Raw genomic sequence first — 27,753 nt, forward strand, 5'->3', positions numbered from 1 at the left:
AAATCAAATCCCTTATGATTATATAGTGGAGATGAAAAATAGATTCAAAGAATTAGGTCTGTTAGCCTGAAGAACTATGGATGGAGGCTTGTAACATTGTATAGGAGGTGGTCATCAAAACCATCCTCAAGAAAAACAAACGTGAGAAGGCAAAGTGGTTGCCTAAGGAGGCCTTAAAAATAGCTGAGAAAATAAGAGAAGTGAAAGGCAAAGGAGAAAGGGAAAGATATACCCAATGGAATGCAGACTTCCAGAGAAGAACAAGGAGAGATAAGAAAGTCTTCATAAGTGAACAGTGCAAGAATTAGAGGAAAACAATAGAATTGTTAAGAGTATAGATATCTTCTAGCAAAGTGGAGATACCAGAGGAACACTTCATGCAAAGATGGGCACAATAAAGGACTGAAAATTCAAAGACCTAACAGAAGCAGATGAGATTATAAGAGGTGGCAAGAATGCACAGAAGAACTGTACAAAAACGGTCATAAAGACTGGGATAGGGATCGTGCTTGGGTCTCTCATGTAAAACCAGATATACTGGAGTATGAAGTCAAGTGGGCCTTAGGAAGCATCACTATAAACAATGATAGGAGAGGTGATGGAATTCCAGTTGAGCTATTTAAAAATCCTAAAGAATGAGCCTGTAAAAGTGCTGCATTCAATATGTCAGCAAAATTGGAAAACTCAGCAGTGGCCACAGTGCTGGAAAAGGTCAATTTTCATTCCAATCCAAAAGAAAGGCAATTCCAAAGAATGTTCAACCTATCATGCAATTTTGCTCATCTCATTTGCTAGGAAAGTAATGCTCAAAATCCTTCAAGCTAAGCTTCAACACTACATGAACTGAGGACTTCCAGATGTACAAACTGGTTTGAAGAACCAGAGATCAAATTGACAATATCCATTGGATCATAGAGTAAGCAAGGGAATCCCAGAAAACATTTTCGTCTGCTTCACTGATTATGCTAGAGCCTTTCACATAAAGGACCACAACAAACTGTGGGAAATTCTTAAGGAAATGGGAGTACCAGATCACCTTACCTGTCTCCTGAAAAGTCTGTATGTAGGTCAAAAAGTGGCAGTTAGAATCATACACGGAACAACTGAAAGATTTAAAACTGGGAAAGAAGCGTGACAAGGTGTACATTCTCACTCTGGTTATTTAACTTCTATATAGGATACATAAATCCCAAGCTGGAATAAAGATTGCTGGGAGAAATATCAACATCCACAGATATGAAGATGACACTGCCCTAATGTCAGAAAACAAAGAAGAACTAAAGTGCCTCTTGATGAGGAGAGGAGATGCAAAAACTGGCTTAAAACTCAACATTCAAAAAACTCTTCAGAAAAATATACTCAACATTCATGGCATCCGGTCCCACCACATCATGGCATATAGATGAGGGAAACGTGGAAACAGTGACAAATATTATTTTCTTGGGCTCCAAAACCATATTGGACCTTGACTGCAGCCCAAAATTAAAAGACACTTGCTTCTTGGAAGGAAGAAAGGCTATGAAAAACCTATTAAAATCCTGTACAGTGTATTAAAAAGCAGAGCCTCACTTTGCTACAGAGGTCTGTAGTGTCAAAGCTATGATATTTCCAGTAATCATGTACAGATGACTGATCTGGACCATAAGAAAGGGTGAATGTCAAAGAATTAAGCTTTTGAACTGTGGTGCTTGAGAAGATTCTTGAGAGTCCCTTATACAACAAGGAGATCAAACCAGTCAATCTGAAAAGACATCAACCTGTGACCCCTGCTGACTCAGCTGAGGCATCTACTGAGGGCCTCCAGGTGGAAAGAATGGATTCTTCCACCGCAAAAGAGCCTAACCACGGCAGCTCCAAGCAAATACTTTGTAGCTCCACCCCTGGAGGAAGCTCAGAAAAGCTGAAGGGCTCTATGTACCTTGGGTTCCCTGATACATGCATTGCATTCTCCCCAGCAGCATTGGAGGCCAAGGAAGGGGCATTCTGGGCCCTGGAGGAGGAGGATGGCTCAGGGATCCACTGGGGCCACCACTTACCATGTAGGACTGGAAAGGACAGAGCAGGCATATGTGGCAGAGAGATGGTGACTGGGGTGTGGGAAAAAGAGGGAGCCAGCTTTGCATGAAGCACCTCAGCCAACATCCCCTGGAGGAGAAGCCCAGTGATAAGTTCGTCTGAGATGGGACAAAGGGAGTCTATTTCATTACCCCTTATAATTCCTCCGAATGAGCAGATGGTGGAGTTTGTGTGTCATCACAAACTCTTCCATGGCCTAGACCATCTGCCAGTTGCTATCCTTGGGGCTGCCTCTCCCCAGTTTCAGTCATGTAGTTCTGGAGGAAATTAACAATCATGTGTGCTGCTGAGTCAGGGCCAAAGACCATGTCAAGCCAGTCATAAGACACCTTGTCCCTGCTAGGATGGTTGATCTGGGGCTGTACATGTGAACTGAGGTGGATGATTCAGAGAACACCGTTGAACTCTGATGTCTGCAATCCTTTTTCCTTACTAGGTGATGCCTTCAGGATTTAAAACCCTAGGGCAGGTAGCTTGAACTCCCTCACTAGGTGTAGAAGCCTTAAGTAAAATAGTTGCCAGGCTAAGAGCATCAAAGCAGACAGAAGGGAAATAGCGAGGGTGAAAGAGAATTGATGACTTCTGAATTCTTGGTTCCAGTCACTGAGATCTTTGCATTTGCTCCGATACTTGTATCCTTGATTCGCAGAATCATTTCAATGAGTCTCCCCTTTCCTTGAAGCCAGCTGGAGTAGGGCTTCTCTCAATTTTGATTCAAACTTGGTTCTAGATCCTTCACACCGAGACACAAACAGAGGCGACATTTGTTTCAGCACCATTAAGAGGAAAACACTTTATTCTTTACTGAGAATAGGGTGTACAGAACACCAAATCCTGGGCAGAAGTGCCCAAACTGTGAGTGAGTGTGTGTTAGGAGCATCCTTACTGATTCCTGAACCACTCCAAGAATTTACACTGCCGGTGCCAGGCCAATCCTGTCATTTCCTCGATCAAAGACCGAGAAATACAGCCTCAGGAAGACGTCACCCAGGATCCAGGACTCTGTAGATGTCTTCACTCTTTTCTCTTTAAAGGCGGTATAACAGCGGCCTGTAGAATCCTGGGGGAGTCAGAGACACACACCAGTCAGCATGAGCCCTTACTAGTGACTCCCCCCAAGTATCCAGACACAGCAAAATTATTTGTTTTATTTCCCTTTTTAGTAAGTATCAAGGGGTTTTCTCAGCAGCGGGGGATATGAGAGTTCATCCAAAACCAAAGAGGGCCAAAACATCAGGTTGTCATGAGGAAGGGTGTGGTGAGTGGAGGACTGGGAGGTGGGGAAACAGAGGAATTTAAAACAACAAAGTCCTATTGTAGAGCATCAGGGACTATATTCAATATTCAGTGATAAATCACATGAAAAAGAATAAGAAGAACATATTTTTATATGTATAACTGAGTCACATTTTTGTGTAGCAGAACTTAATGCAACACAGATCAGCCACACTTCACTATAATTATTTAGAAAAGAACAAGTGTGTCCATAGTTCCCCTCACTCCCTGTTTCTTTCCTTCTGACTCCTGATCCTTGTTTTCTCTGCAGAGAATGCTGGTTCTCCTCCTGAATCCCCACAATCTGTACTTTATTTAAAAAAAAAGCTTTATTTTGTATTGGAGTATAGCTGATTAACAATATTCTGAGTTTAAGGTGGACAGTAAAGGGACTGAACTGTATGTATCTGGGTATCCTGGTCCCAAAGACACCTCTCCCATCCAGGTTGTCATATAACTGAGTGGAGTTCCCTGTGCTACAAAGTAACTCAATGTAGGTTAATCATCTTAAATAGAGCAGTGCCTACAACACGTTCTTGAAGACTTAATTCAGGAACTCTGAGAAGCCTCCTTCGGCCCACACTCACCCTCTTTGGCCACCCCAGGCTTGGGTGGGTAACGTAGTCTCATTCCCCATCCCCACTGGTCAGTCCGCAGCCCTCATCAGCCCTAGTAAGTCCCCAGTGCCTTAGTGCAGACCACCTTGAGATGCCATTTGCATAGAATCCAGTACACATTTGCCTAGAACCAAGCAACCCTCCATATGGTTCAATGAGTTTGTCATTTTAGAATTCTTGAAATTCCCTCTCTTCCTCAAAGCCTTCTTTGAGTCCATCAGCCTGCTCTGAACTCTTGTAGGGAGCTGACATGAAGCCTCTCCCCTGTACCAGGGCTGAGCAGTCACTGTGCACCCTTTATACACCTTATTATCCAACCTCCCGACTGAAGGGTTGAGTACCCCAACTGACAAAGGAGGCACCTGTCCAGAGCAAGGGGAAGATGCAGGTGAGGATTAGGCTGACCATGTACTTTATCATTCAAAGCAGAAAAATCTTGAGAAGGTAAGGCAGACTGTTAACTTATGCTGGGACATCACACTGGGACTGTCCCCAGCCATTCTCCTGATAACATGGCCTATTTCAAGGACTGCTAGAGTTGAATTTCATGTTCATGCATCCAAGGGTTCAGAGTGAATTAAAGCTCTTTGAGGACTAAGGACCTTAGTGTTCCCCACTCCTTGACTCCCACCATGCCGTATGGTGTGGTATCTCCACATTTATTTCAGGAAAATCAGTGTCCCACACAGCCCTTTACTCTCAAGTGGTTGGTTTTGTGGGAGGCACTGGTCCAGCCACAGGGCTCAACTGCATCTGCAATGGTGTGGCATGGCCTCTAGAGGGCGTGCTCCTCCCAGCAGCAGCCCAAGGTTTCCTGCAAGCTCCAGTTTGAGAACCAACCCTCAGTATTGTCCCCTCACCTTGAGGATGTAGGCTCGACCTGGCACTGGGTAGTTGATGCCATTGATGGTGAAGATAATAGAGGGCAGAGTATTGACCGCAAAACATGAAACGTAGTGCTGTTAGAGAGAGAGGGTGAGAGGTTGACTATGGAGATCCTTGTCGTGTGTGTAGACTGGGAGTGACCCTGGGCCATGACCCTTCACCTTGAAACCCCATCGCTTGGCACCAATGAGCTTTTGTATGTTATCGACCAGTCTTCCTGGGCCTTGGATATGTGATGACCCGGTGTCCACCATGGCCACACAGCCGTCAGAACAAGCAATAACCTCTCTTTTCATGGTGATGCTGAGAGACAATGGAAGAAAGCAGGCATCAAGGTCACTCTGAGTCTCCCCAGAGTTGTCCCCTTCCCGACTGTCTCCTAAAAAGCCCTTCATCTCTTGCCCTCTTTTCCTTTGCTCTCGACACAGCACCTTTCCTAACATCATCAAATGCAGGACTTGAATACACCAGGATCTTTTGTACCTTGACACAAGCTGATCTTCCTTCCTAGAAGACTCCACTCCCCTTTGACTAGCAAATTTCTTCTCATCTCCCAGATTCCAGCTTAATCATATATTTTTCGGGAAGTCTTTCCCCTGGTGGTTATCAGTCTCCTGTCTTGGTCATTCTCTGTAGACCCTTCTTCATGTCTGCTGCTGCTGTGGCTGCTAATTCACTTCAGTCGTGTCTGACTCTGTGTGACCTCATATAGAGCAGCCCACCAGGCTCTGCCGTCCCTGGGATTTTCCAGCCAAAGTACTTAAATGGGTTGCCATTGCCTTCTCCTCCTCATGTCTAGCATGTACCAAAGTCACAATTCACTATGTGGGCGAGTCACTTTATGTACATCTGCCTTCTTAGAGTGAGGGTGAGTTTTATTCTCATTTCCTCCCTAAAGTGCCTGACACACCATGGATGCCCAATGCTTCTCTGTTCAATGAGTGAATGAAGACTGAGAAAACAATGGGAAACCTCCAGAGAGCTAAATCTGGTGGGGAACAAATAACAGGTTGCACACAGAGTGAAGACGGAGATTATTAGGGGCAGCAGATGCTCATAGTAGGGGGATTGAGGGGCTTCTCTGGGAGAGGGTATCTCCCAGCACTAGTCCTACAACCAGCTCAGACCCTGAGACCCTGGCCAGGAAATACATGACTAGCCCACAAAATCTCCAAAGGATAAGTCAGCTTTTGTCTGAGCGTATTACACAGAACTGTATCAGTTATGCCTCTTGTCCTCAGGTCACTCCTGGATCCCACCTTCCTGATTCTCTGTTATAGGCACTGCCTTACTGTGTGCCCATGAACATGGGATGCCTTTTTTATTAGTTGCTTTCACATCTTAAGACTGCAGCCAACCTCTCTCCACTGCTGGGTAGCTGCTCCCTAAGGAGACCAGTTTCCCCATTTTCTCAGGAGTGTCCCTGTTTTTAAAATGACATTTATCTGTACTGAGAACTTCATATGTCCTAGGTAGCCCTGGACAGTTGGTCATCTTATCATAAATCTGTTCAGGCTGATGAAATTCTCCCTGATCCTCTGTTCACCACATTATAGAGTCCTCTAACTATGCTTCCCACCTCAAAGGGTAGTGGGTGCAGCCCTCTCCCAGCAGCACAGATCTCTCTGGACCCTTTAAGATCCTGGTCAGAGTCTTGCTCAGAAGGCCTGGGGATTATGAACCCATGGGTTGTTTGTGTATCTATGTGCTTGTGTGTTTGTTTGTATGTGTGTTTGTATGTGTCTCTGTGAGTGCTTGTGTCTCTCTGACTAGCTATGCATGTTTTCATATGTCTCTGTGTAGGTTATATTTGTCTACTTGTATGTTTCCAAGTGTCTGTGTGTCTGTGTCGTTGTGGGTGGTATATATGTCTGTGTGACTGTGTGTCTGAGAATGCATTTGTGTGTGTCTGCCTCTGTCCATGTACATTAGCAGGAGCATCATTTGGGATGACCCTCAGAGGGAGAGGCTTACCGGTCTACGTGTAGAGTCCAGTCACCCGCTTGGACCAATGGTACCCAGTTGAGCTCTCCCTTGTAGTAGTGGTGGTCCACCCCACCAAACATCACCACACTGCCCTCCTGCTCGTCTCTGTAGAGAGAAGTGTGGGGGGGTATCCTTGGAGGACAGTAACGACAGCAGTGTCTGAGAGCTGTGCTGGTCCAAACTTCAAGGCCCTAATCAGGTCCCCATGTACAGATGCAGAAATCGAGTCCAAGAGAGATAGAGAGCCAGACTGAGGTATATTACTGTCTCGTGAGTAGCAGAGAGGTGCATAGAAGGTGAATCACTTGTCTGAGCTCCACCCACGAGGTCTTCTGAAGACGCCCTGGACCTTCAGCAACCTGAGTGCTCAGACACCCTCAGAGGACAGGGTGCTGAAGTGTTTTGGCTTTCCCAGTGTCCACCTTGTCATTTTTCAGGAAAATCAAGGCCTGGGAGTTCTAAGGGTGTGGGTTCAGGTCACCCAGAGTTGGCTCCACTGGCCTGTAACCTACAATGTCCAAAGGGCCCCACACTCAGATGGGACCCACCTCTGCTCTCCCTGTCTTGAAATGCCTAATATTTCTTGAACGAGGGGTCCCACACTTTTGTGTCCCACAATTTCATTTCTCACTGACTCCACAAATTGGGTAGCTATTCCTGGGCTCTGTTTTAAATGTTAATGAGGAAGGAAAGATATCCACCATCCTTTTCCTTCCTTCCTTATCAAATTCATAAGCAAGTCGTAATGCTTTTTCCTCCAACTTGTTTCCTGTTGCCTTCCTTTTGCCTCCTTCATGACTCACCCCCTAGACCAAGTTACTTGTCTGGAGCCCAGGAGTAGGGTTGTGTTCCAATAAAATTTTAATTATAAAAGCCAGTGGTGAAGCCAGGTAGGGCCCTCGGGCCATACTTATCCTTGGTTATATTACTCTCTGGGTACTTCTTTATCAAGTATTCTATAATTTTTTGCAACTGAAAGCATCTTACAGCTAATTTGGAGAAAGGAATTGTCCATCTCAGACTTACTTGCTCAAGTAGAAGGCAAAAACAGGCTCAGAAATGGCACGTTCATTCTTCAGCTTGTCAAAGACTGGGATGACTCTAGAGAAGGATTTGTTGGGGTAGTTCAAGCCTAAGACTCCATCAAATCTTCTGTCCTGAAACCTGTATTCTTCCACGCTTAGACCAAATGGCTGGTCAGTACTTACAAGGTCCCCAATCTGTGAGAGAGAAGAGTGTTTCCACTTACAGAAACGTGAAGTGGGGCTAGGACTGGGCTGGGGTGCATTGCCATTAGACCCTTAGAGAAGAATTGAGGCTGGGCTCTGTCTTTGGTTGCCCACAGATGGTTAGAGCAAGGTAGAAGGGGAACTGGGATTTCATTTGAGAGAGGCTATGACTTTTAAAACATCTGCCCCGCTGAAAAACACCACCCAAGTGAGTCAAATTGGCCTCATGGCTTCTGTCCAGGTGGGGCAACCAGGAGTCAGGCCAGGTCACATTGGTGCCATCTTATTGTCAAAAGAATTGAGAGCAAGATAGCCTTCTCTTTGGCATCACTGTGACCTAATGACAGGAATGGACTGAATTCTCTGTAAGGTACTGTGGATTCTACATCTGTCAGGAAGACAAAAGCCAAAAACACAATCTTGCTTACAGGGTTCTATGAAATTACTGCCTTGGGAATTCACTCTTGGGGATATGTGTATATTTCTGTGAGTGTGTATGAGAGAGAAAGAGAGAGAGGGGAAATACCCAAGTATTTTGGGAGAGGCAAGCCATAGGTTTATTAGACTCTCAAGGGTCCTCTTGAGTGAGAACTCATTTATCAGGCCCCTTGACTTCTCAGGCCTCCAGTTTCGCACTCAGGATACCTGAAACCCTTGACTGTCCCCAGGGTCCCCAGAACAGTTTTATCCTCTCCCCAAACACCCCACAGCAACTTAAGTCCTGAAAAACCAGCCTAACTCCACATTTTACCACATGTGTGCCCTCAGCAAGGCCCTTGCTGTCTGGACCTCAGTTTCCTCTTATGTCTCATGAGCTAATCAGAGTAACTGCTTTGTGGGGTTGTTGCAGAATTAAACCAGTTATCACCTGAAAGTGGCTGGAACAGTCTGTTAATAGAAAAGTGGGTGCTTTTGTTCCTTCTCGCTCTGAGCGAAATGAACCTTGAACTGCTCATGGGCAGAGGAGCTGCAAGTCCACACCTCAAGCCACACTCTGGGTTAATCTGTTTGCTCATGTGTCACCATGGGCACTACCACCCCAGAGACGTGATCCTGTGGATAAGTTGGCCAATATCTATGGGAGTTAGGCTAGGAAGGGTCCTGCCAGATGGTCCTGCATCTGTTTTGCAAGCAGTGGTCGCCTTATATCCAGTCCTGACTCAGCATTTGTTACACTGTTACCCGAACTGTGTCATGAGCAACAACTCCTTTCATTCTCCCAGATCCATAGATGATCCTGAACGTCTTATTGGTAGGCACGAAGGTGGAAGACTGACGATATCTGAACTTAACGTGTGTAGCTGCAGACACAAGAGATGAGTGTCATCAGGTGCCAAGGGTGGAAAGAGGGTGGCAGGGCAAGTGAAAGATGGCCCAGGTAGGGGTGTCTGTACTCACAACAGGCTGAGCTATTGCAATCGATGGAGGGCACCCACAAGTCAGATGAGCCTGTGTCAAAGATAACCTGGAATTCCTGAGGGGGTGTTCCAATGGTGATGTTTCCCACATAGAATATCTATATGGAGAAGGAGGAAGTGGGTTAGTGCAGAACTGGCTGCCCTCTATTCCCACACTGATGACTCCCTCTGGTGTCACATATCTTTTGATACTACTTTCTAACCACCGTTCATTTCACAGACTTTCTTCACAGAGGTATCTGCATTTGATATATTTTTCCTGTGATACATTGTATGCAAGATATTGACTCTATAAAGAGGCATTGAAGTGGTACCTCCTCCATGGGAAGAACAGAGGCATAACCACTGGGCCTCCAGTACTGCTGGACACCCAGAGAAGCCCTGGTGCCTTCATTTGGGAAGCTCTGTAGTCTCTTCAAACCAAGCCTTAGCACCACCTTCTCCAGGAGGTCCTTCTTGACCAACCCCAGCCACTGCCTCTAAACTCAGACCACATCCAATCAATACCACACAGGTGACCCTTTCATTTGACATGTATTTACTCTTTGCCTATCACTCAGGCTGGAATGGACATTTTTGAAGACAAAATAAGCCCTTTTCTAATCAAAAAACAGTAAGCACTGTGTTAGATTCTTATGGACATACACGGAATACAGGTTCAGTAACTTTTTCCTGCTGTTGTTCTTGCATCTGTGGAAACTGAATTCCTCTGCCTGGGGATTCACAATTGCTTTGCAGTTGGTTGTGCCTTTTGATCACTGATGCCTCACTCTTCATCTGTAACAGTGGCTCACCTAGTTCCTAAGGAACAATCACCCTCAAACTAATGACATGTTTGACATAGAAATGGATATTTATTTACCTGCCACCTGGTAATGGCCAGGCCCAGTCACAAAGACCAACAGTTGAGGATGAGAGTGCCTTCTCCTCTGGGTGGGGTCCCTGTTTTCCAGTGTCTAAGCCTCCTGCAGGAACTCCAATCCCAACATCCCACCTGGCACCTCCAGATGAGCCCCATGCTAAACTAGAGCATCAGGAGGCTCCTATGGAGCACCATCCTCCCCAAATACTCACATCTCTGATGTTTCTCAGTGGGTGAATAGTTAGATTTGAGCCACGAAAAGAAATCTGGGACAGTCTATAAGGATGCTCCTTCCAGACATTGTTCAGCATGTTTTTACCACTGAGGGTTTTTCTCATGGTCTTCACTCTCCTTAGAGGTATTCTTTCACCAAGCATTTGACAAACAAAACAAAGAAGATGCTACCATTAGCAGTCAGTGTTAATGTATAACTGTCATTGTAATGGCCCTGTGTGTTTTCTAATCATTTTTATGAGGCACATTATTATCAGAATTCTATGCATATACCATGGCAAAGACATAGATTTGAATACAGGTTCTTTTCTGCCATCTTGGTTAAGCCATATGACCATGTGGTGTCTCAGTGTCTCCTGCGGCAAAATGGTGGAATGTAACAATACAAACACTCCAAATAGAATATCTTGGGGATAAGCAAAGTGATGGATATAAGGTACCTGATAAATAGGAGGTCTCAACAATGACAGCCATTAGCATTGCTGTTGCCATCCCACTGTTTCCTTCTCAAAGAACCTCAAAGAAGGAGGTAAAAGGAGGACTCTTATTCTATTTTACAAGAGAGAAAATTGAAATGCAAGAGGTTTCTGAGTTGGCTGTGGTCACACTGCTTGTCAGATATAAGACAGTTTATCTTTCTCCATTCTGAAAGAGAACAGAGAGTTGAAAGAAGAATCCAAGATATAGGGAACAAGGAAGGGAAATTCAGAGACTTGAGAAGGAAAGATGAGTAAAATTAAAAATTAAAAGCAAACAACACAAAGAGAAATACACTCCCAGTGACTTCCAAAGAGATGGAGAGATAAATGACAGTGATACAGAGATGCAGACATAGGCATATACACACTGAAATAGACAGGAAAAAAAGAGGACATGTTGAACAAAATGTAGAAGAGTGCTATTCCATACTACCACATCAAGATCTGCATAGACTGTGCAATGAACAGTTGCAAGGAGTTGCATCTTCAACAGGTCATGACATGACTGGACCCCAAGTGTTGTGCAACCCAAATCTACACCAAGACCCTGGGATCCGCAGTTCCTATATCAAGTTACTTATAAATAAGTCAGAGTTGAACTTTAAGACTCTTACACTAATATTCCTTTCCATTCTAAATTTGATGGTTGGAAGAATAATCAGATGGAAAGAAAAATCTGAGAAAGGAATATTATGTGACATACAGTCCCCATACTTACTTGACTATGCACTCTGTGAAGGCCGCCAGCCCGAGGAGCACAAGCCACTTCATGCTTCGTTTCTGGCTCCAAGTACTCAGGGAAGTTTAGGTTCTTAGTGTGTAGTAGTGACCGGGAGCCCATAGTTATATATGCTCTGACCTACCCTAGTTTTCCCCTTCAGGCCACTAAAAGATCTGATAAAAACACAAAGGTCTCGATAAAAACTTTACCTTCATCAGTGTTCTTGGCAAGTGGACTTTGAAGCTTTTCAGAATACAGAGAATTGAGCTGTAATCTCTTCCTTGAATCTTGGCTGGAAAATCAAGCTGATCTGCATGGACATCTAAGAAGATGGAAAACCTTGCCTACTTGGAGAAAAAACTGTTAACAACATCATGAAAAATGGATATTACGGGCTATGCTTGACAGGTGTGGTTTCATGTCATCTTCCTAGCTACTTTGTGAGATATGCATTGCTGACTGTGAGATATGCATTGCCCTCTTCATGCCGAGGACATTGCTAGGATAATAACTTGTCAAATGGCAAAGTGAAGACTTCAGAGACAGCCCAGGGACATACAACTGGTTTAGGTATGGGGTCTATTGGCAGACATAGGGGCACCTATGATGCCATTCTACATCAAAGATTTAGGGCAGAGCAGTACTTCAGTTGCATGGTTTCTGTATTGGAAGAAATGTCAGATGCATCCACAAGCTATTTTCTATCATCCAACAACTGTACAAGGAAGAACTGTGTGCTAGGTTCTGGGTTAAAGGCTTCAAAGTCAAAGTTGATCAAGACAAAAGTAGTCTTTATCTTAAGAGAGCTAGAAGTCTAGTTCTCACAAAGTCATGGCCCCAGGAGGCAGGAGATATGATACTAGGACTAGGTGGCCATGTTGGAATCTGGGCAGCACAGGCCTTACCTCTGTTAACAGCCTTTCCTCCACTTCACCCATGCTCGAAAAGCATGCCAGTTGGCCATGTTTTCTAAGAAAATCAGAAGTTTGGATATTTATGTACAATCTACTGATTTTAATGTTAGCAACTAATTTTATTTTCCCGAAAAAATAGTGGGAACAATATCTCCACAGCAATGTGCTGGAATCAGCCTTCAGTCTGCAGCGTTTGTTTCTGGCCTAGAATTCGGAGTGCAGTGGGGATAGAGAGGAATTTAATTGATGTTGGTTGATTTTAATGGAAACTGAATGCATACTAAACATGCTGACTCATTGGAAAAGACCCTGATATTAGGAAAAATTGAATCAAGAGATGTCGAAGACAGATGATATGGTTGGATAGCATCACCAAGTCGATGGACATGAGCCTGAGAAAGCTCCGGGAGTTGGTGATGGATAGGGAAGCCTTGCCTGTTGCAGTCTATGGCGTTGCAATGAGACGGACACAACTGAATTCCTGAACTGAACTGAACAAATTGAGAACAAAGACTAATAAATCTAATTGCATCAAGTTGTTGACTAGCTACCTACAACAACACATTACTTAAGTGGCTTTAAAATTCAGACTTATGACTCTACATTCAGAGTGGAATATCTTCTAAGGAAAAACAAAAATCCTGTCCATCAAAACAAAACCAAAGAAAACCAAAAGAAAAAAAGGAAAGAAATCTGACACTATATTCAACAACTTCAGTTCAGTTAAGTTGCTCAGTCATATTCAACTCTTGTGAGCCCATGAACGGCAGCACAAAAGGCCTCCTTGTCCATCACCAACCCGGACTCCACACATATTCATGTCTCTTGAGTCGGTGATGCCATCCAACCATCTCATCCTCTGTCATCCCCTTCTCCTCCTGCCCTCAAACTTTCCCAACATCAGGTCCTTTTCAAATGAGTCAGCTCTTTGCATCAGGTCGCCAAGTATTGGAGTTTCAGCTTCAGCATCAGTCCTTCCAGTGAACATTCAGGACTGATTTCCTTTAGGATGGACTGGTTACATCCTCTTGCAGTCCAAGGGACACTCAAGATTCTTCTCCAACACCACCGTTCAAAGTCAGTTCTAACTGCTGTTTCCTGACCTGCATACAGGTTTCTCAAGAGGCAATTCAGGTGGTCTTGTATTCCCATCTCTTTCAGAATTTTCCACATTTTATTGTGATCCACAGAGTCAAAGGCTTTGGCATAGTCAGTAGAGCAGAAGTGGGTTTTTTTTTCTGGAATTTCTAGCTTTTTTAATAATCCATCAGATGTTGGCAATACGATCTCTGGTTCCTCTGCCTTTTCTACAACCAGCTTGATCATCTGGAAGTTCATGATTCACGTATTGCTGAAGCCTGGCTTGGAGAATTTTTAGCATTACTTTACTAGTGTGTGAGATGAGTGCAATTGTGTGGTAGTTAGAGCAATCATTAGCACTGCCTTTCTTTGGGATTGCAATGAAAACTGACGTTGTCCAGTTCTGTGGCCACTGCTGAGTTTTCCAAATTTGCTAGCTTATTGAGTGCAGCATTTTCACAGCATCATCTTTCAGGATTTGAAATAGTTCAACTGGAATTCCATCATCTCCACTTGCTTTGTTCATAGTGATGCTTCCTAAGGCCCATTGACTTCACATTCTAGGATGTCTGGCTCTAGGTGAGTGATCACACCATCGTGATTGTCTGGGTCATGAAGATCTTTTCTGTACAGTTACTCTGTGTATACTTGCTACCTCTTCTTAATATCTTCTGCTTCTGTTAGGTCCATACCACTTCTGTCCTTTATTGAGCTCATCTTTGAAGGACATATTTCCTTGGTATCTCTACTTTTCTTGAAGTGGTCTCTAGTCTTTCCCATTCTGTTGTTTTCCTCTATTTCTTTGCATTGATCACTGAGGAAATCTTTATTGTATCTCCTTGCTATTCTTCAGAACTCTGCATTCGAATGTGTAAATCTTTGCTTTCCTCCTTTGCTTTTTGCTTCCCTTCTTTTCATAGCTATCTGTAAGGCCTCCTCAGACAGCCATTTGGCTTCTTTTGGCTTCTTTTCCTTGGCGATGGTCTTGATTCCTGTCTCCTGTACAATGTCATGAACCTCTATCCATCATTCATCAGGCACTCTGTCTATTAGATCTAGTCCCTTAAATCTATTTCTCACTTCCACTGTATAGTCCTAAGGGATTTGATTTACGTCATACCTGAATGGTCTAGTGCTTTTCTCCACTTTCTTCAATTTCAGTCTGAATTTGACATAAGGAGTTCATGATCTGAGCCACCATCAACTCCCAGTCTTGTTTTTCCTGACTATATAGAGCTTCTCCATCTTTGGCTGCAAAGAATATAATCAATCTGATTTTGGTCCCAACCATCTGGTGATGTCCATGGGTAGAGTCTTCTCTTGTGTTGTTGGAAGAGGGTGTTTGCTGTGACCAGTGCGTTCTCTTGGCATAATGCCTTTGCACTACTTCATTTTGTACCCCAAGGCCAAATTTGCGTGTTATTCCTGATGTTTCTTGACTCCTACTTTTGCATTCAAGTCCCCTGCAATGAAATTGACGTATTTTTTGGCTGTTAATTCTAGAAGGTCTTGTAGGTCTTCATAGAACTCTTGAGCTTCAGTTTCTTCAGCCTTATTGATGGGGGGATAGACTTGGATTACCATGGTATTCAATGGCTTGCCTTGGAAACGAACAGAGATCATACTCTCATTTTTGAGACTGTATCCAAGTACTGCATTTCAGACTCTTTTGTTGACCATGATGTCTACTCCATTTCTTCTAAGGGATTCCTGCCCACAGTAGTAGATATAATGGCCATCTGAGTTAAATTCACCCATTCCAGTCCATCTAAGTTCGTTGATTCCTAGAATGTCTGTGTTCACTCTTGTCATCTCCTGTTTGATCACTTTCAATTTGCCTTGATTCATGGACTTAACAATCTAGGTTCCTATGCAATATTACTCTCTACAGCATCAAATCTTGCTTCTATCACCAGTCCCACCAACAGCTCTGTGTTGTCTTTTTTTTTTTTTTTTGTTCGTTTGATCCCTTTATTATTTCTGGAGTAATTTCTCCACTGATCTTCAGTAGCGTATTGGGCACCTACTGACCTGGGGAGATCATCTTTTAGTGTTCTATCTTTTTGCTTATCATACTGTTCATGGTGTTCTCAAGGCAAGAGTACTGAAATGGTTTGCCATTCCCTTCCCCAGTGGACCACATTCTGTCAGACCTCTCCACCATGACCCATCCATCTAGGGTGGCCCCACATGGCATGGTTTAGTTTCATTGAGATAGACAAGACTTTGGTCCGTGTGCCAGATTGGCTGGTTGTCTGTGCATGTGATCTCACTCTGTCTGCCCTCTGATGCCCTCTCTCAGTGCCTACCGTCTTACTTGGATTTTTCTTACCTTGGATGTGGGGTATCGCTTCACTGCTCTCCAAAAATCACAGCCGCTGCTCTTTACCTTGGAAGTAGGGTAGCTCCTCTTTGTTGGTGCCCTTGATTTGGACTTGAGGTAGTTCCTCTCTGCCACACTTCTGTGCTGCCGTTGTAGCCGCCATGCATCTGCACTGCCATTGCAGCTGAGGTGAGCAAAAATTCAACCACTTATTGTTCCTCATATTGTTTCTGTTATTGTGATAGAATCGTATGTATGTTAACAGGTAAAAGCAAGATGATAGTTAAAACTAATGTTTTAAAGTAAGCCTTTCAGTGGCTAGGAAAAAAGGTTCACACATAACAAAGAAGTTTAATTCAAAGCCTGCTGTCTTAAATCTTGAACTGAAAGCATAAGTTTGTACCAACTAATTATATTCCTTTTTATTTTAATTTTTAAGGAAAATGGGTACTTCCTCCTCCAACCACTGTAAAGCCTGGAAGTACTAACAAGTTGATGACAGTGCCTATTCTGAAGTCTAACATGTAGCTTCTAAATAGATTTCCCATCAGAAGATCTTAAAAAGATGGCTAATTTCAGGACTGGGTAGAGAAATGCACAAAATAATCTTGGGAATCATGAAGGACCAGAAAACAGAGGGACTTCAAAGACCAGTGGGGGCTGGGCAGAATATTTAGGAATCCAAACAAAAAGGCCAGACATCTACCAGTCTGTTGGGCAGAATGATGCTTCTGCTTCTCAACACACTGTTTATGTTTCTCATAGCTTTTCTGCCAAGAAATTAATGTCTTCTGATTTCATGGCTGCAGGCACCATCCACAGTGGTTTTAGAAGCTAAAATGAAGAAATCTGTCAGTGCTTCCAACTTTTATCCTTCTATTTGCTGTGAAGAATGCGGCTGCATCCCATGATCTTAGTTTTTTAATATTGAATTTCAAGCGGGCCGAATGTGTCCAAATGTTAATAGGAAACATCTAATTTGTCACTGTGATAGACTGCTAGGACACCAACTCACCATTCTGAGCACTGAGAAAGGAAAATAATCATCAATATTTAAGCTATTTTTGTTTCTATTAAGCATAGGTTATGTAACTACAAACAGTTCCAGGAAAACAAGGTGGACTCCCCCTTCTGGGGGTGATGAGAAAGTGATGGGGAGCAGCTATAATAGAGATGAAGCCTCACTCACTGGCCTGCAGCTCACCTCCTTCTGTGGTCGTCTGCTTCCAAGTAGACCAAGGACTGGTACTGGTCCTGACCCACTGTGCTGGTATTGTGGACTCCTGCTCTAAAACCAATAGTGGGACATTCTGTAAGACAAACCACCCTGCTTCCACCCAGCTTCTGAACAAATGAATGACATTAAAATTGGGAGAGAAACAGTTATTTAGTCTTAAATGAGAACAACCAAGTGCAACATGTGACTACATTCTTTCAATGAACTGTGAAAAGACATCAGCTTTTTGAGCATCATGGGAATTTGTACATGGACTGGATATAAAATGTTCATTTTTTGGGGGAAAAAAAGAGCATTTTTTTCATATCCTATCATTCTACCACAGATACTCATTATGTAGATTTGGTGAAATATTCATCTTGTCCCTAAAATACTTCAGGGAAAAGCTGCTATGGATTGTATTGTGTCTACACTTGACTGCCAACGTGATGGTATTAGGAAGTAGGGCATTTGGGAGGTAGAGAGGTTGACATGGAGTTTTGATGGTGGTCCCTCATGATGGGATTATCCTCTCCTTCTTTTTCTCTTATTCTCTCTCTTCTTTCCCTTCTGCAACCACATGTGAGAAGATAGCAATAAGAAAAAGACTGATGCAAGTCAAGAATGTCTTCTCTGGGACCTCAGTTGGCCACCACCTTGATGTTGCATAGTTTCCAGTCTATGACAGCCTGTGGGACTAAGAGGATAGTTTTGTAGTTACTGATGCCAAATGATGAAATATAGGGTTCATGATACTCTTCTTTCTTATATTTGTTATGTTTGAAATTTGTTGCATAAGAGGTTTATGGAAAGTCCATTTTGAAGGTTCTATCTTAGTGATACCCTGAGGAGTTCAAGAATACAGATTTAGGCAGGTCCCCAATGAATGACTGGTTGGAGGACCACATGCTCCTTACTCCAATTCATCTCTTGTCATCTGAAAACTGTTCCCCACAACTGAAAACCTTACCATCCACTTCCCCAATCTGCATCTCCATTCCTCTCCTAAGCTCAGTCATCTAGCTGAAGATGTTGATGACTCAGGACAGGGTCTGGAAGAAGAAGGAATGTGGACATTTTTAGGAAGAATGGACTGGGAAGACCCGTCTTGGTTTTCCTTCCTTTAGTGTGATCTGCAGGTAAGGGATTGGGCCTGGGTATGGAGGGAGCCACAAGTGGGACTGCCTAGATATCTACAAGTGAAGGGCAGAAAAATTCAGAACCCAGTAACCAGGAGGTGGGCAGTGTGCACAGGACCGAGGAGGGAAGGAAGAAACACTGGGAAAAGAATAGCGCCTACCAGAAGGCCAGACTTTCCTGAGTCTTCCGGTTAAACTTGAAAGTCACATCCTTCCTGCTGGAATTCCTGCTCCAGATGTGGAGGGGAGAGAGCTCTACTCACTCCTAATGAGTCAAAGGGAGAGGGACAGTGTTCCCCAGAGGTCCTTTGATTCCACTCTAACTGTGGGTATCATCCCAAGCCATAGACCAAATGGCAGGTCATCCAAAAGATGACCTGCTTTAAAAAATATTTAAAATACTACAAAATTTGTCTAAGAGTGCTGGCATATCTAGTTCCCAGAATTTTTTTCGAGAGATGATTCATCACCCAAATTTGGGTCTCTGCTGAGGAATCTCCATGCTTCCCCATTGGTAACTTCTGAATTATAACTACCTGATCTCATCCCACAGAACCCAAATGATGGTAAGTTCCAGGGGGCAAGGCCTCTAAGGTCCTCAATGTATATGAACAAGTTACATTTTAAATTTGGGTTCAAAAATCCCAATTTCTTCATAAATCCAGCGAAGTTACTTAGGTAGCCAACTAAGAAAATTGGCTATATATTACTCTAGCTTAATAGCTTTATGATACTTTTCACACAAATAATACATAAAAAACAACACAAACAATAAAAGAAACATTTTAAATCTTGTGTACCTGGATAGGGCATGGCAACCCACTCCAATATTCTTGTCTGGAGAATCCCCATGGCAAGATGAGCCTGGCAGACTGCAGTCCATATGTTGAAAATTCAGACACAGCTGAGCAATTAAGCACACCTTTAAAAATAGAATAGTAGTAGCATCTCCATTACGACTGCATTTATGCTTCCTTTCAAACAGTATAGGCTTGAAATAAAAGTCCTGCACTATCGTACTCCCTACTGTTCTGTACAGTAAAGTACACAAATGCACACCAACTTGTCTTGGATGTGCCCACGACAATGGGTGTCAGATCTGTGAATTAACTGATGTGATTGCACATGCAAATGCACTTTTAACATGTTTGAAAGTTTTCAACTTGAACGTTTGTATGTAACAAACTTGCTCCACAGGTTTTCAGTGAATGTATGTAGTGAAGGAACAAGAGAGGAGAGTAAGGAGCTGCCTGTTCTATTCCTTTTCATGTGTATTATGGCCACTCTGAATAGGAATTTCATTGGGTGAGATTGAGGTCTGCTGTATGGGAACATGGCTGCAAGTAACAGAGGACCAGAATCCCAGGAGGTAGGACAAGAGCCATGGTTGGGCGAAAAGAGCCAAGAGTGCGAAATATGGGAAACATGTTTTCACTAGTTTATGTGAAAGACTCGGCAAATATCATCCGGTTTTGTGTGTAGTGATTGAGCTGAGGTTTAAAGGAGCAGTCCCTGTTGCCCAGGATGAGCAAGAGAGGAGACTGAACAGTGAAAATCAAACATGTATGTCTAATATTGTCTATGTATGTCAAGTATGTCTAGTATTGAAGAGATGTAAGTCCTGTCAATTTATCTGCTTCTTCCTGGACAGAATTAGTGTTGTAAAAGTGGGAAGGTCTGCACTATGGTAGCACCTTCTTCTGTCCAGTGAACATTGATTTCTAATGCCATTTTCTTTATAAACAGAAGACATACTTTGTATGATTGAAGTCTTCTAAATTACTGTTCCTTATAAACTTTTGGTGCTGTTCTGTGCCCAGGCATATGGGGCCTTGGAGCCTGGCAGGCTCTGATTCAGCTGCAGAGTTCAGTGTATGGGTATCTCTGTCATCTGGGGCCTGGGGTATATCTTCAGTCTGGGTTCACATTTGAGGGGTTAACTCTAGTTGGTTTAACTCTATTATCTTGCTCTTTATCTTCAGTTTGTCTCATGTTCTTTCTTTTTGTGTCTCTTTTTTATCCCTGACTTTTCTGTGACCTAGTAGGTTTTCAGATTCCCTTTTTTGTCTTCTGTCACTTTATTCAATGTAACTGTTTTTTTAAGTAGTTTAAGATCCATGTTATGCATCTTTAACTTGCCAGTCTATCATTATTAATTATGATAATTATTAAATTATTTATTCATTTATCATTTCTTTGTCTGTACTGGGTCTTAGTGTGGCCTGCAGGATCTTCCTTGTGGTAGGGACTCTCTATTTGAGGAGGGCAAGATCAGTACTTGCAGCGTGTAAACTCTATTTGAGACATGCAGGCTTAGTTGCTCAGTGGCATGTGGGATCTTAGTTCTCTGGCAAAGGAACAAACCTTTGCCATTTGCAAATTCATTGCATTGCAAAGCATATTCATAACAACTGGATCACCAAGGAAGTCCCTATATTTACCTTTTAATACATATTACATGTTTATCATTTTGGGTACAGTTCATTCCTCCTGTAGTTCCCAATTTTCACTTTGTTTTAAATTCCTACTGACTTGAGACCTGTTAAAAAACATTTATTACATTGGTCTGTTGGTGGCGATGCAGTCTTGCACTAGTTGTCTGTCTGAGAAAGTATTCTATTTTGTTTTATATGTATTTTTCTTGGGTATAGAATTCTGAGTCAATTGTGTTTCTCTCAGCAATTAAGATGTGGCACCAGTGTACCCTGGCTAACATTGTTTCATTTGCCTAATCTGCTGTCATCCCCATTTTTTTGTACTACTGTGTCTGTGTTTCCTTCTGGTTATATTTCTTTGGTTGATTGTCTTAATCCATGAATTATGATGTGCCTTTATACGTTGTCATATTTTTTGTCCTCGAGTTAAATGAGCTTCTGTGTTAATGGCCTTAAAGCTTTCATCATATCTGGAAAATTTTCAACCAGTAATTATGAAGTTCTTTCCTTTATTCTCCTGTCTTTAATTCCTGTGTGATTTCATTTACATATATTTTAGCACTCTTAAAGTCACTTCAAAAGTCTCTGATGCACAATTAATTTTTTTCCCATAGGCTTTGCATTTCTATTTTACATGTCTCTATTTAACATACTCAATATTCTTCAGCTTCATGAATATAAGGATTATTGATGTAGTAAGCACTTAATGTCCTTCCCTGATAATTATGTAACATATATATTACTTGTGTTTTTACTAATTGATTGTGCCCTCATTATGGATATTTTCTTGCTTCATTATGCATCTGGATTTTTTTCTTTTTAAATTTATTTATTTATATTAATCAGAGAATAAATAACTTACAATATTGAGATGAAACTAGGACAAACACATTCACAATGTATATGGAAATTTTAAATTGGATTGTGGATGTGGTCACTTTACATTTGGATGCTGGATATTTTTTTAATTTTTATAAATTATTCCTTTCACTGTTTGCAAACACAGTTAATTTCTTGGAAACAATTGCATTTTTTGAAGGCTTGCTATAAAGTTTTTTAAGCTGAGATGAAACCAGCCTGTAGAACAGGTTTATTATTCCCCACTAGCAAGGCAATATTGTCTTCAGGGCCCTATTGATCTCATGGGAATTATGAGTAATTTCGGGGACAGTCCTAAGATGGTGGAGGAATAGGACAGGGAGACCACTTTCTCCCCAAAAGATTCATCAAAAGAACATTTGAACGCTGAGTAAATTCCACAAAACTACTTCTGAATACACACAGAGGATATCAGGCAATGAGAAAATCAGCCCATTTTCTTTGAAAGGAGGTAGGAAAAAATGTAACAGATAAAAAGAGAGGCAAAAGAGGTAGGGATGGAGATCCCTCCCGGGAAGGGAGTCTTAAAAAATAGAGAAGCTTCCAAACACCAGGAAACACTCTAACTGGCAAGTCTGTGGTGAGCCTTGGAACCTCAGAGGGCAATATAAGTGGGAGAAAAAATAAATAAATAATTTAAACCCACAGATTCCATGCCCAATGGTAACTCCCAGCAGAGAAGCAGTGCAGACGCCCGCATCTGCCAATAGCAAGCGGGGACTGGGCAGGGAGGTGCGGGCTGCATTGCTTAGAATAAGGACCGGGCCTGAATGCCCTGAGGGCAATCTGAGGGAACTAACTTGAGATAGCAAACCAGACCCTGAGATAGCTACCCCAGCTAAAAGCCTGAAACTAAGACACTGCCTGGCCTGCTCACTATCAAAGAAGTGAGCAGAGGTAGCCGGCTCTGAACCGGCCCATCCCCTGCCAGGGACAGGTGAGCGAGGGCAGCCAGAGCCAGAAGGGGGCAATCATGGCCCCAGAGAGTCATCATCTACCAAACTGCAAGCAGCAGCTGCTGCTGCTAAGTCGCTTTAGTTGTGTCCGACTCTGTGTGATCCCTTAGATGGCAACCCACCAGGCTTCTCTGTCCCTGGGATTCTCCAGGCAAGAATCTCTTCGTTGCTAACCAAGTCTTCTTGGGATTCTGGATGGTCAATATCCTCCTGAGAAGGTAGGCCTGTTGTACACGCAGAAAACTGAGCAGCAGGGATGGGAGAGGCAATAAGTAGGAGCGACCGTGCTCGCCAAACACCTGGTCACGGTCACCTGAGCGGCTCGGACCTGGGAAGGGCACAAAACGCAGGCCCAACCAAGTCTGTGCTTTTGAGGAGTGCCCAAGTGAATGAACCTGAGCAGCTTAGACCTGGGAAGTGCACGCAACCCAGGGCCCACCTGAGACAGTTCTCAGCAGACTAACCTAGAGACTGAACAGTGTAGATTGGGAAAGCACACATGCCATAAGCAGGAGAAAACCCAGTGTGCCTGAGACACTGGGAGCACTCCCCACACACGCCTGTGATATTTGTTTGCAGTGTCCCTCCCTCCCCACAGCACGAGTAAACAAGTGAGCCTAAAGAATTGTTTACCACCAACCCCTTTGGTCAGGGCAGAAATTAGACACCGAAGAGACCAGCAAACAGAAGAAGGTACAACAGAGGGAACCACCCTGGAAGTGACAGGTGCAATAGATTAAAACCCTGCAGTCAGCACCGACTACATAGGAAGGGGCCTATAGATCTTGAGAAGTATAAGCTGGATCAAAGAACTATCTGAAAGTGAACTGACCCACACTGTCCAAAACAACACCAGAGAAAGTCCTAGATATATTTTTACTATTTTCATTCTTTGAATTTATTTATTTATTTTTTTAATTTTTAAGTCCTCTACTACTTTAAATTTCATTTCTATAACCTACTATTACTTTGAAATAAATAGACCCTATTTCTTAAAGCAAATTTCATATATATATATATAATTTTTGTGAGTTTTCTTCTTTAATATTGTATTTTTGAAAATCCAACCTCTTAAGATTTTTAATCTTTGCTTTTTGGTATTTGTTATCAATTTTCTACCTTTAAGAACCCAATCTTCATTAACCATTTTTACTTGGGGGCGAGAACACTGTCCTGATTGCTCTCTCCCACTTTGGATCTCCTTTTTCTCCACCAGGTTGCCTCTATCTTCTCCCTCACACTTCTCTTCTCTACTCAACACAGTGAATCTCTTTGTGTGTGGCTGAGAACACTTAGGGAACTGATTACTGGCTGGATCTGTCTTTCTCTTTTTGATTCCCCCTTTATTCCCCCCTGGCCACCTCTGTTTCCTTCCTCCCTCTTCTCTTCTTTGTGTAACTCTGTGAACATCTCTGAGGGATCCAGAATGTGGAGAGCACATATGGAAGTCATTACTGGCTAGCTTGCTCTCTCGTCTTTTGATTCCCCTTCTTCTACTCCTGGTCACCTCTACCTCCCTTCCTCCCTCTACTCTTATCCATGTAACTCTGTGAACCTCTCTGGATGTCCTTCACTATGGAGAAACTTTTCATCTTTAACCTATATGTTTTATCATTGGTGCTCTATAGATGGAGAAGTCTTGAGGCTACTGTAAGAATAAGACTGAAACCCAGAGGCAGGAGGCTTAGGTCCAAATCCTGACGACACCAGAGAACTCCTGAATCCAGGGGACACTAATCGATGGGAACTCATCAAATGCCTCCATATCTGCACTGAAACCAAGCACCACTAAAGGGCCAACAAGTTCCAGAGAAAGACATACCATGCAAATTCTCCAGCAACACAGGAACATAGCCCTGAGCTTCAATATACAGGCTGCCCAAACTCACTCCAAACCCATGGACATCTCATAATTCATTACTGGACACTTGATTGCACTACAGAGGTAAGAAATCCAGCTCCACCCACAAGAACGCCGACATAAGTTTGCCTAACCAGGAAACCTTGACAAGCCATCCATCCAAACCCACCCACAGTGAGGAAACTCCACAATAAAAAGAACTCCACAAACTGTCAGAATACAGAAAGGCAACGACAAACACAGCAATATAAACAAGAAGTAGAGGCATAGAAATACCCAGCAGGTAAAGGAAGAGAATAAATAGCCACCAAACCAAACAAAAGAGGAAGACATAAGGAATATACCTGATAAAGAATTCGAAATAATGATAGTGAAAATGATCCAAAATCTTGAAAACAATAAGGAAATACAGATAAATAGCCTGGAGACAGGATTGAGAAAATGCAAGAAAGGTTTAACAAGGACATAGAAGAAATAAAAAAGAGTCAATATATAAGGAATAATGCAATAAATGAGATAAAAAACACTCTGGCGGGACCCAACAGTAGAATAACGGAGGTAGAAGATAGAATGGCAGAAATCAATGAAACAGAGAGGAAAAAGAAACAGAAATATAAAGAAATTAGGGCAATCTCAGAGACCTTTGGGACAATGTTAAACGCCGCAACATAAGAATCACAGGAATCCCAGAAGAAGACAAAAAGAAAGACCTTGAGAAAATACTTGAGATAATAGTTGAAAACTTCCTTAAATTGGGGAAGGAAATAATCATGCAAGTCTAAGACATCCAGAGAGTCCCAAACAGGATAAACGCAAGGCCAAACACCCCAAGACACATATTAATCAAATTAACAAAGATCAAACACAAAGAACAAATATTGAAAGCAGCAAGGGAAAACAACAAATAACACACAAGGGGATTTCCATAAGGAAAACAGTTTATCTTTCAATAGAAACTCTTCAGCCCTGGAGGGAATAGCAGGACATACTTAAAGTGATGAAAGAAAAAACCCTACAGCCCAGATGACTGTACCCAGAAAGGATTTCCTTCAAATATGAAGGAGAAATCAAAAGCTTTACAGACAAGCAAAATCTGAGAGAATTCAGCACCACCAATCCAGCTCTTCAACAAATGCTAAAGGATCTTGTCTAGACAGGAAACAAAGAAAGGAGGTAGAAACTCGAACCCAAAACAATAAAGTAAATGGCAACAGGGTCATACTTATCATAATTACCTTAAATGTAAATGGGTCGAATGCCCCAAACTAAAGGCAAAGACTGGTTGAATGGATACAAAAAGAAAACCCCTATGTATGTTGTCTACAAGAGACCCACTTTGAAAAAAGGTACACAAACAGACTGAAAGTGAAGGGCTGTAAAAAGATATTCCATGCAAATAGAGACCAAAAGAAAGCAGGAGTAGCAATACTCATATCAGATAAACCAGACTTTAAAACAAAGGCTGTGAAAAGAGACAAAGAAGGACACTACATAACGATCAAAACATCAATCCAATAAAAAAAGAAATAAAAGGAATCCAAATTAGAAAAGAAGAAGTAAAACTCACTGTTTGCAGAGGACATGATCCTCTACAGAGAAAACCCTAAAGGCTCCACCAGAAAATTACTAGAGCTAAACAATGAATATGGTAAAGTTGCAGGATATAAAATCAACACACAGAATTCCCTTGCATTTCTATATACTAATAATGAGAAAATAGAAAGAGAAATTAAGGAAACAATTCCATTCACCATTGCAATGTATGATTAAAATACTTAGGACTATATCTACCTAAAGAAACTAAAGACCTATATATAGAAAACTATAAAACATCAGTGAAAGAAATCAAAGAGGACACTAACTGATGGAGAAATATATCATGTTTATGGATTGGAAAAATCAATATAGTGAAAGTGAGTATACTACTCAAAACAATCTATAGATCCAATAGATACCCTAACAATGGTATTTTTCACAGAGCTAGAACAAATAATTTCACAATTTGTATGGAAATACAAAAAACCACGAATAGCCAAAGCAATCTTGAGAAAGAAGAATGGAACTGGAGGAATCAACCTGTATGACTTCAGGCTCTACCACAAAGCCACAGTCATCAAGACAGTATGTTACTGGCAAAAAGACAGAAATATAGGTCAACAGTATGAAATAGATACCCCAGAGATAAATCCACGCACCATTTGACACCTTATCTTTGACAAAGGAGGCAAGAATATCCAATGGAGAAAATACAATCTCTTTAACAAGTGTTGCTGGGAAAACTGGCCAACCACTTGTAAAAGAATGAAATTAGAACACTTTCTAACACCATACACAAAAATAAACTCAAAATGGATTAAAGATCTAAATGTACAACCAGAAACTATAAAACTCCTAGAGTAAAACATAAGTAAAACATTCTCCGACATAAATCACAGCAGGATCCTTTATGACCGACCTCCCAGAATATCGGAAATAAAAGCAAAAAGAAAACAAATGGGACCTAATTACAACTGACAGCTTCTGCATAACAAAGGAAACTATAAGCAAGGTGGAAATACTGCCTTCAAAATGGGAGAAAATATTAACAAATGAAGCAGCTGACAAAGAATTAATCTCAAAAATATACAAGAAACTCCTGCAGCTCAGTTCCAGGAAAAAAAAAAAAGCATTCAAAAAAGGGCCAAAGAACTAAACAGATATTACTCCAAAGAAGACATACAGATGCTAATAAACACATGAAAAGATGCTCAACATCACTCCTTATCAGAGAAATGCAAATCAAAACCACAATGAGGTACCATTTCACGCCAGTCAGAATGGCTGCTATCCAAAAGTCTACAAGCAGTAAATGCTGGAGAAGGTGTGGAGAAAAGGGAACCTTCTTACACTGTTGGTGAGAATGCACACTAGTACAACCACTCTGGAGAACAGTGTGGAAATTCCTTAAAAAACTGGAAATTGAACTGTCATACGACGCAGTAATTCCACTGCTGGGCATACACACCAAGGAAACCAGAATTGAAAGACACACGGGTTCATTAGCCATCTACATGTCCTTTGGAGAAATGTCTGTTTAGTTCTTTGGCCCATTTTTTGATTGGGTCATATTTTATCTGGAATGGAGGTGCAGGAGTTGCTTGTATATTTTCGAGGTTAGTTCTTTTCAGT

General features: G+C 42.2%; 1 protein-coding gene across 1 annotated transcript; it reads right to left on the bottom strand.

Moving 5' to 3' along the window:
* Window positions 1-2,916: 2,916 nt before the first annotated feature.
* On the bottom strand, window positions 2,917-11,875 carry LOC120874498 (pregnancy-associated glycoprotein 4-like). Its single transcript, XM_040255926.1, has 9 exons — window positions 11,780-11,875; window positions 10,561-10,711; window positions 9,467-9,584; window positions 9,251-9,369; window positions 7,866-8,059; window positions 6,828-6,944; window positions 5,015-5,156; window positions 4,829-4,927; window positions 2,917-3,136 (listed from the first exon to the last, which is right to left on the bottom strand). Exons 1-9 carry the CDS (start codon window positions 11,830-11,832, stop codon window positions 2,987-2,989), a joined length of 1,143 nt encoding a protein of 380 aa, XP_040111860.1. The 5' UTR covers window positions 11,833-11,875; the 3' UTR covers window positions 2,917-2,986.
* Between the last annotated feature and the right edge of the window lie 15,878 nt (window positions 11,876-27,753).

Source organism: Oryx dammah, unplaced genomic scaffold (genome assembly GCF_014754425.2).
Source record: "Oryx dammah isolate SB20612 unplaced genomic scaffold, SCBI_Odam_1.1 HiC_scaffold_15, whole genome shotgun sequence".
Classification (NCBI taxonomy): domain Eukaryota; kingdom Metazoa; phylum Chordata; class Mammalia; order Artiodactyla; family Bovidae; genus Oryx; species Oryx dammah.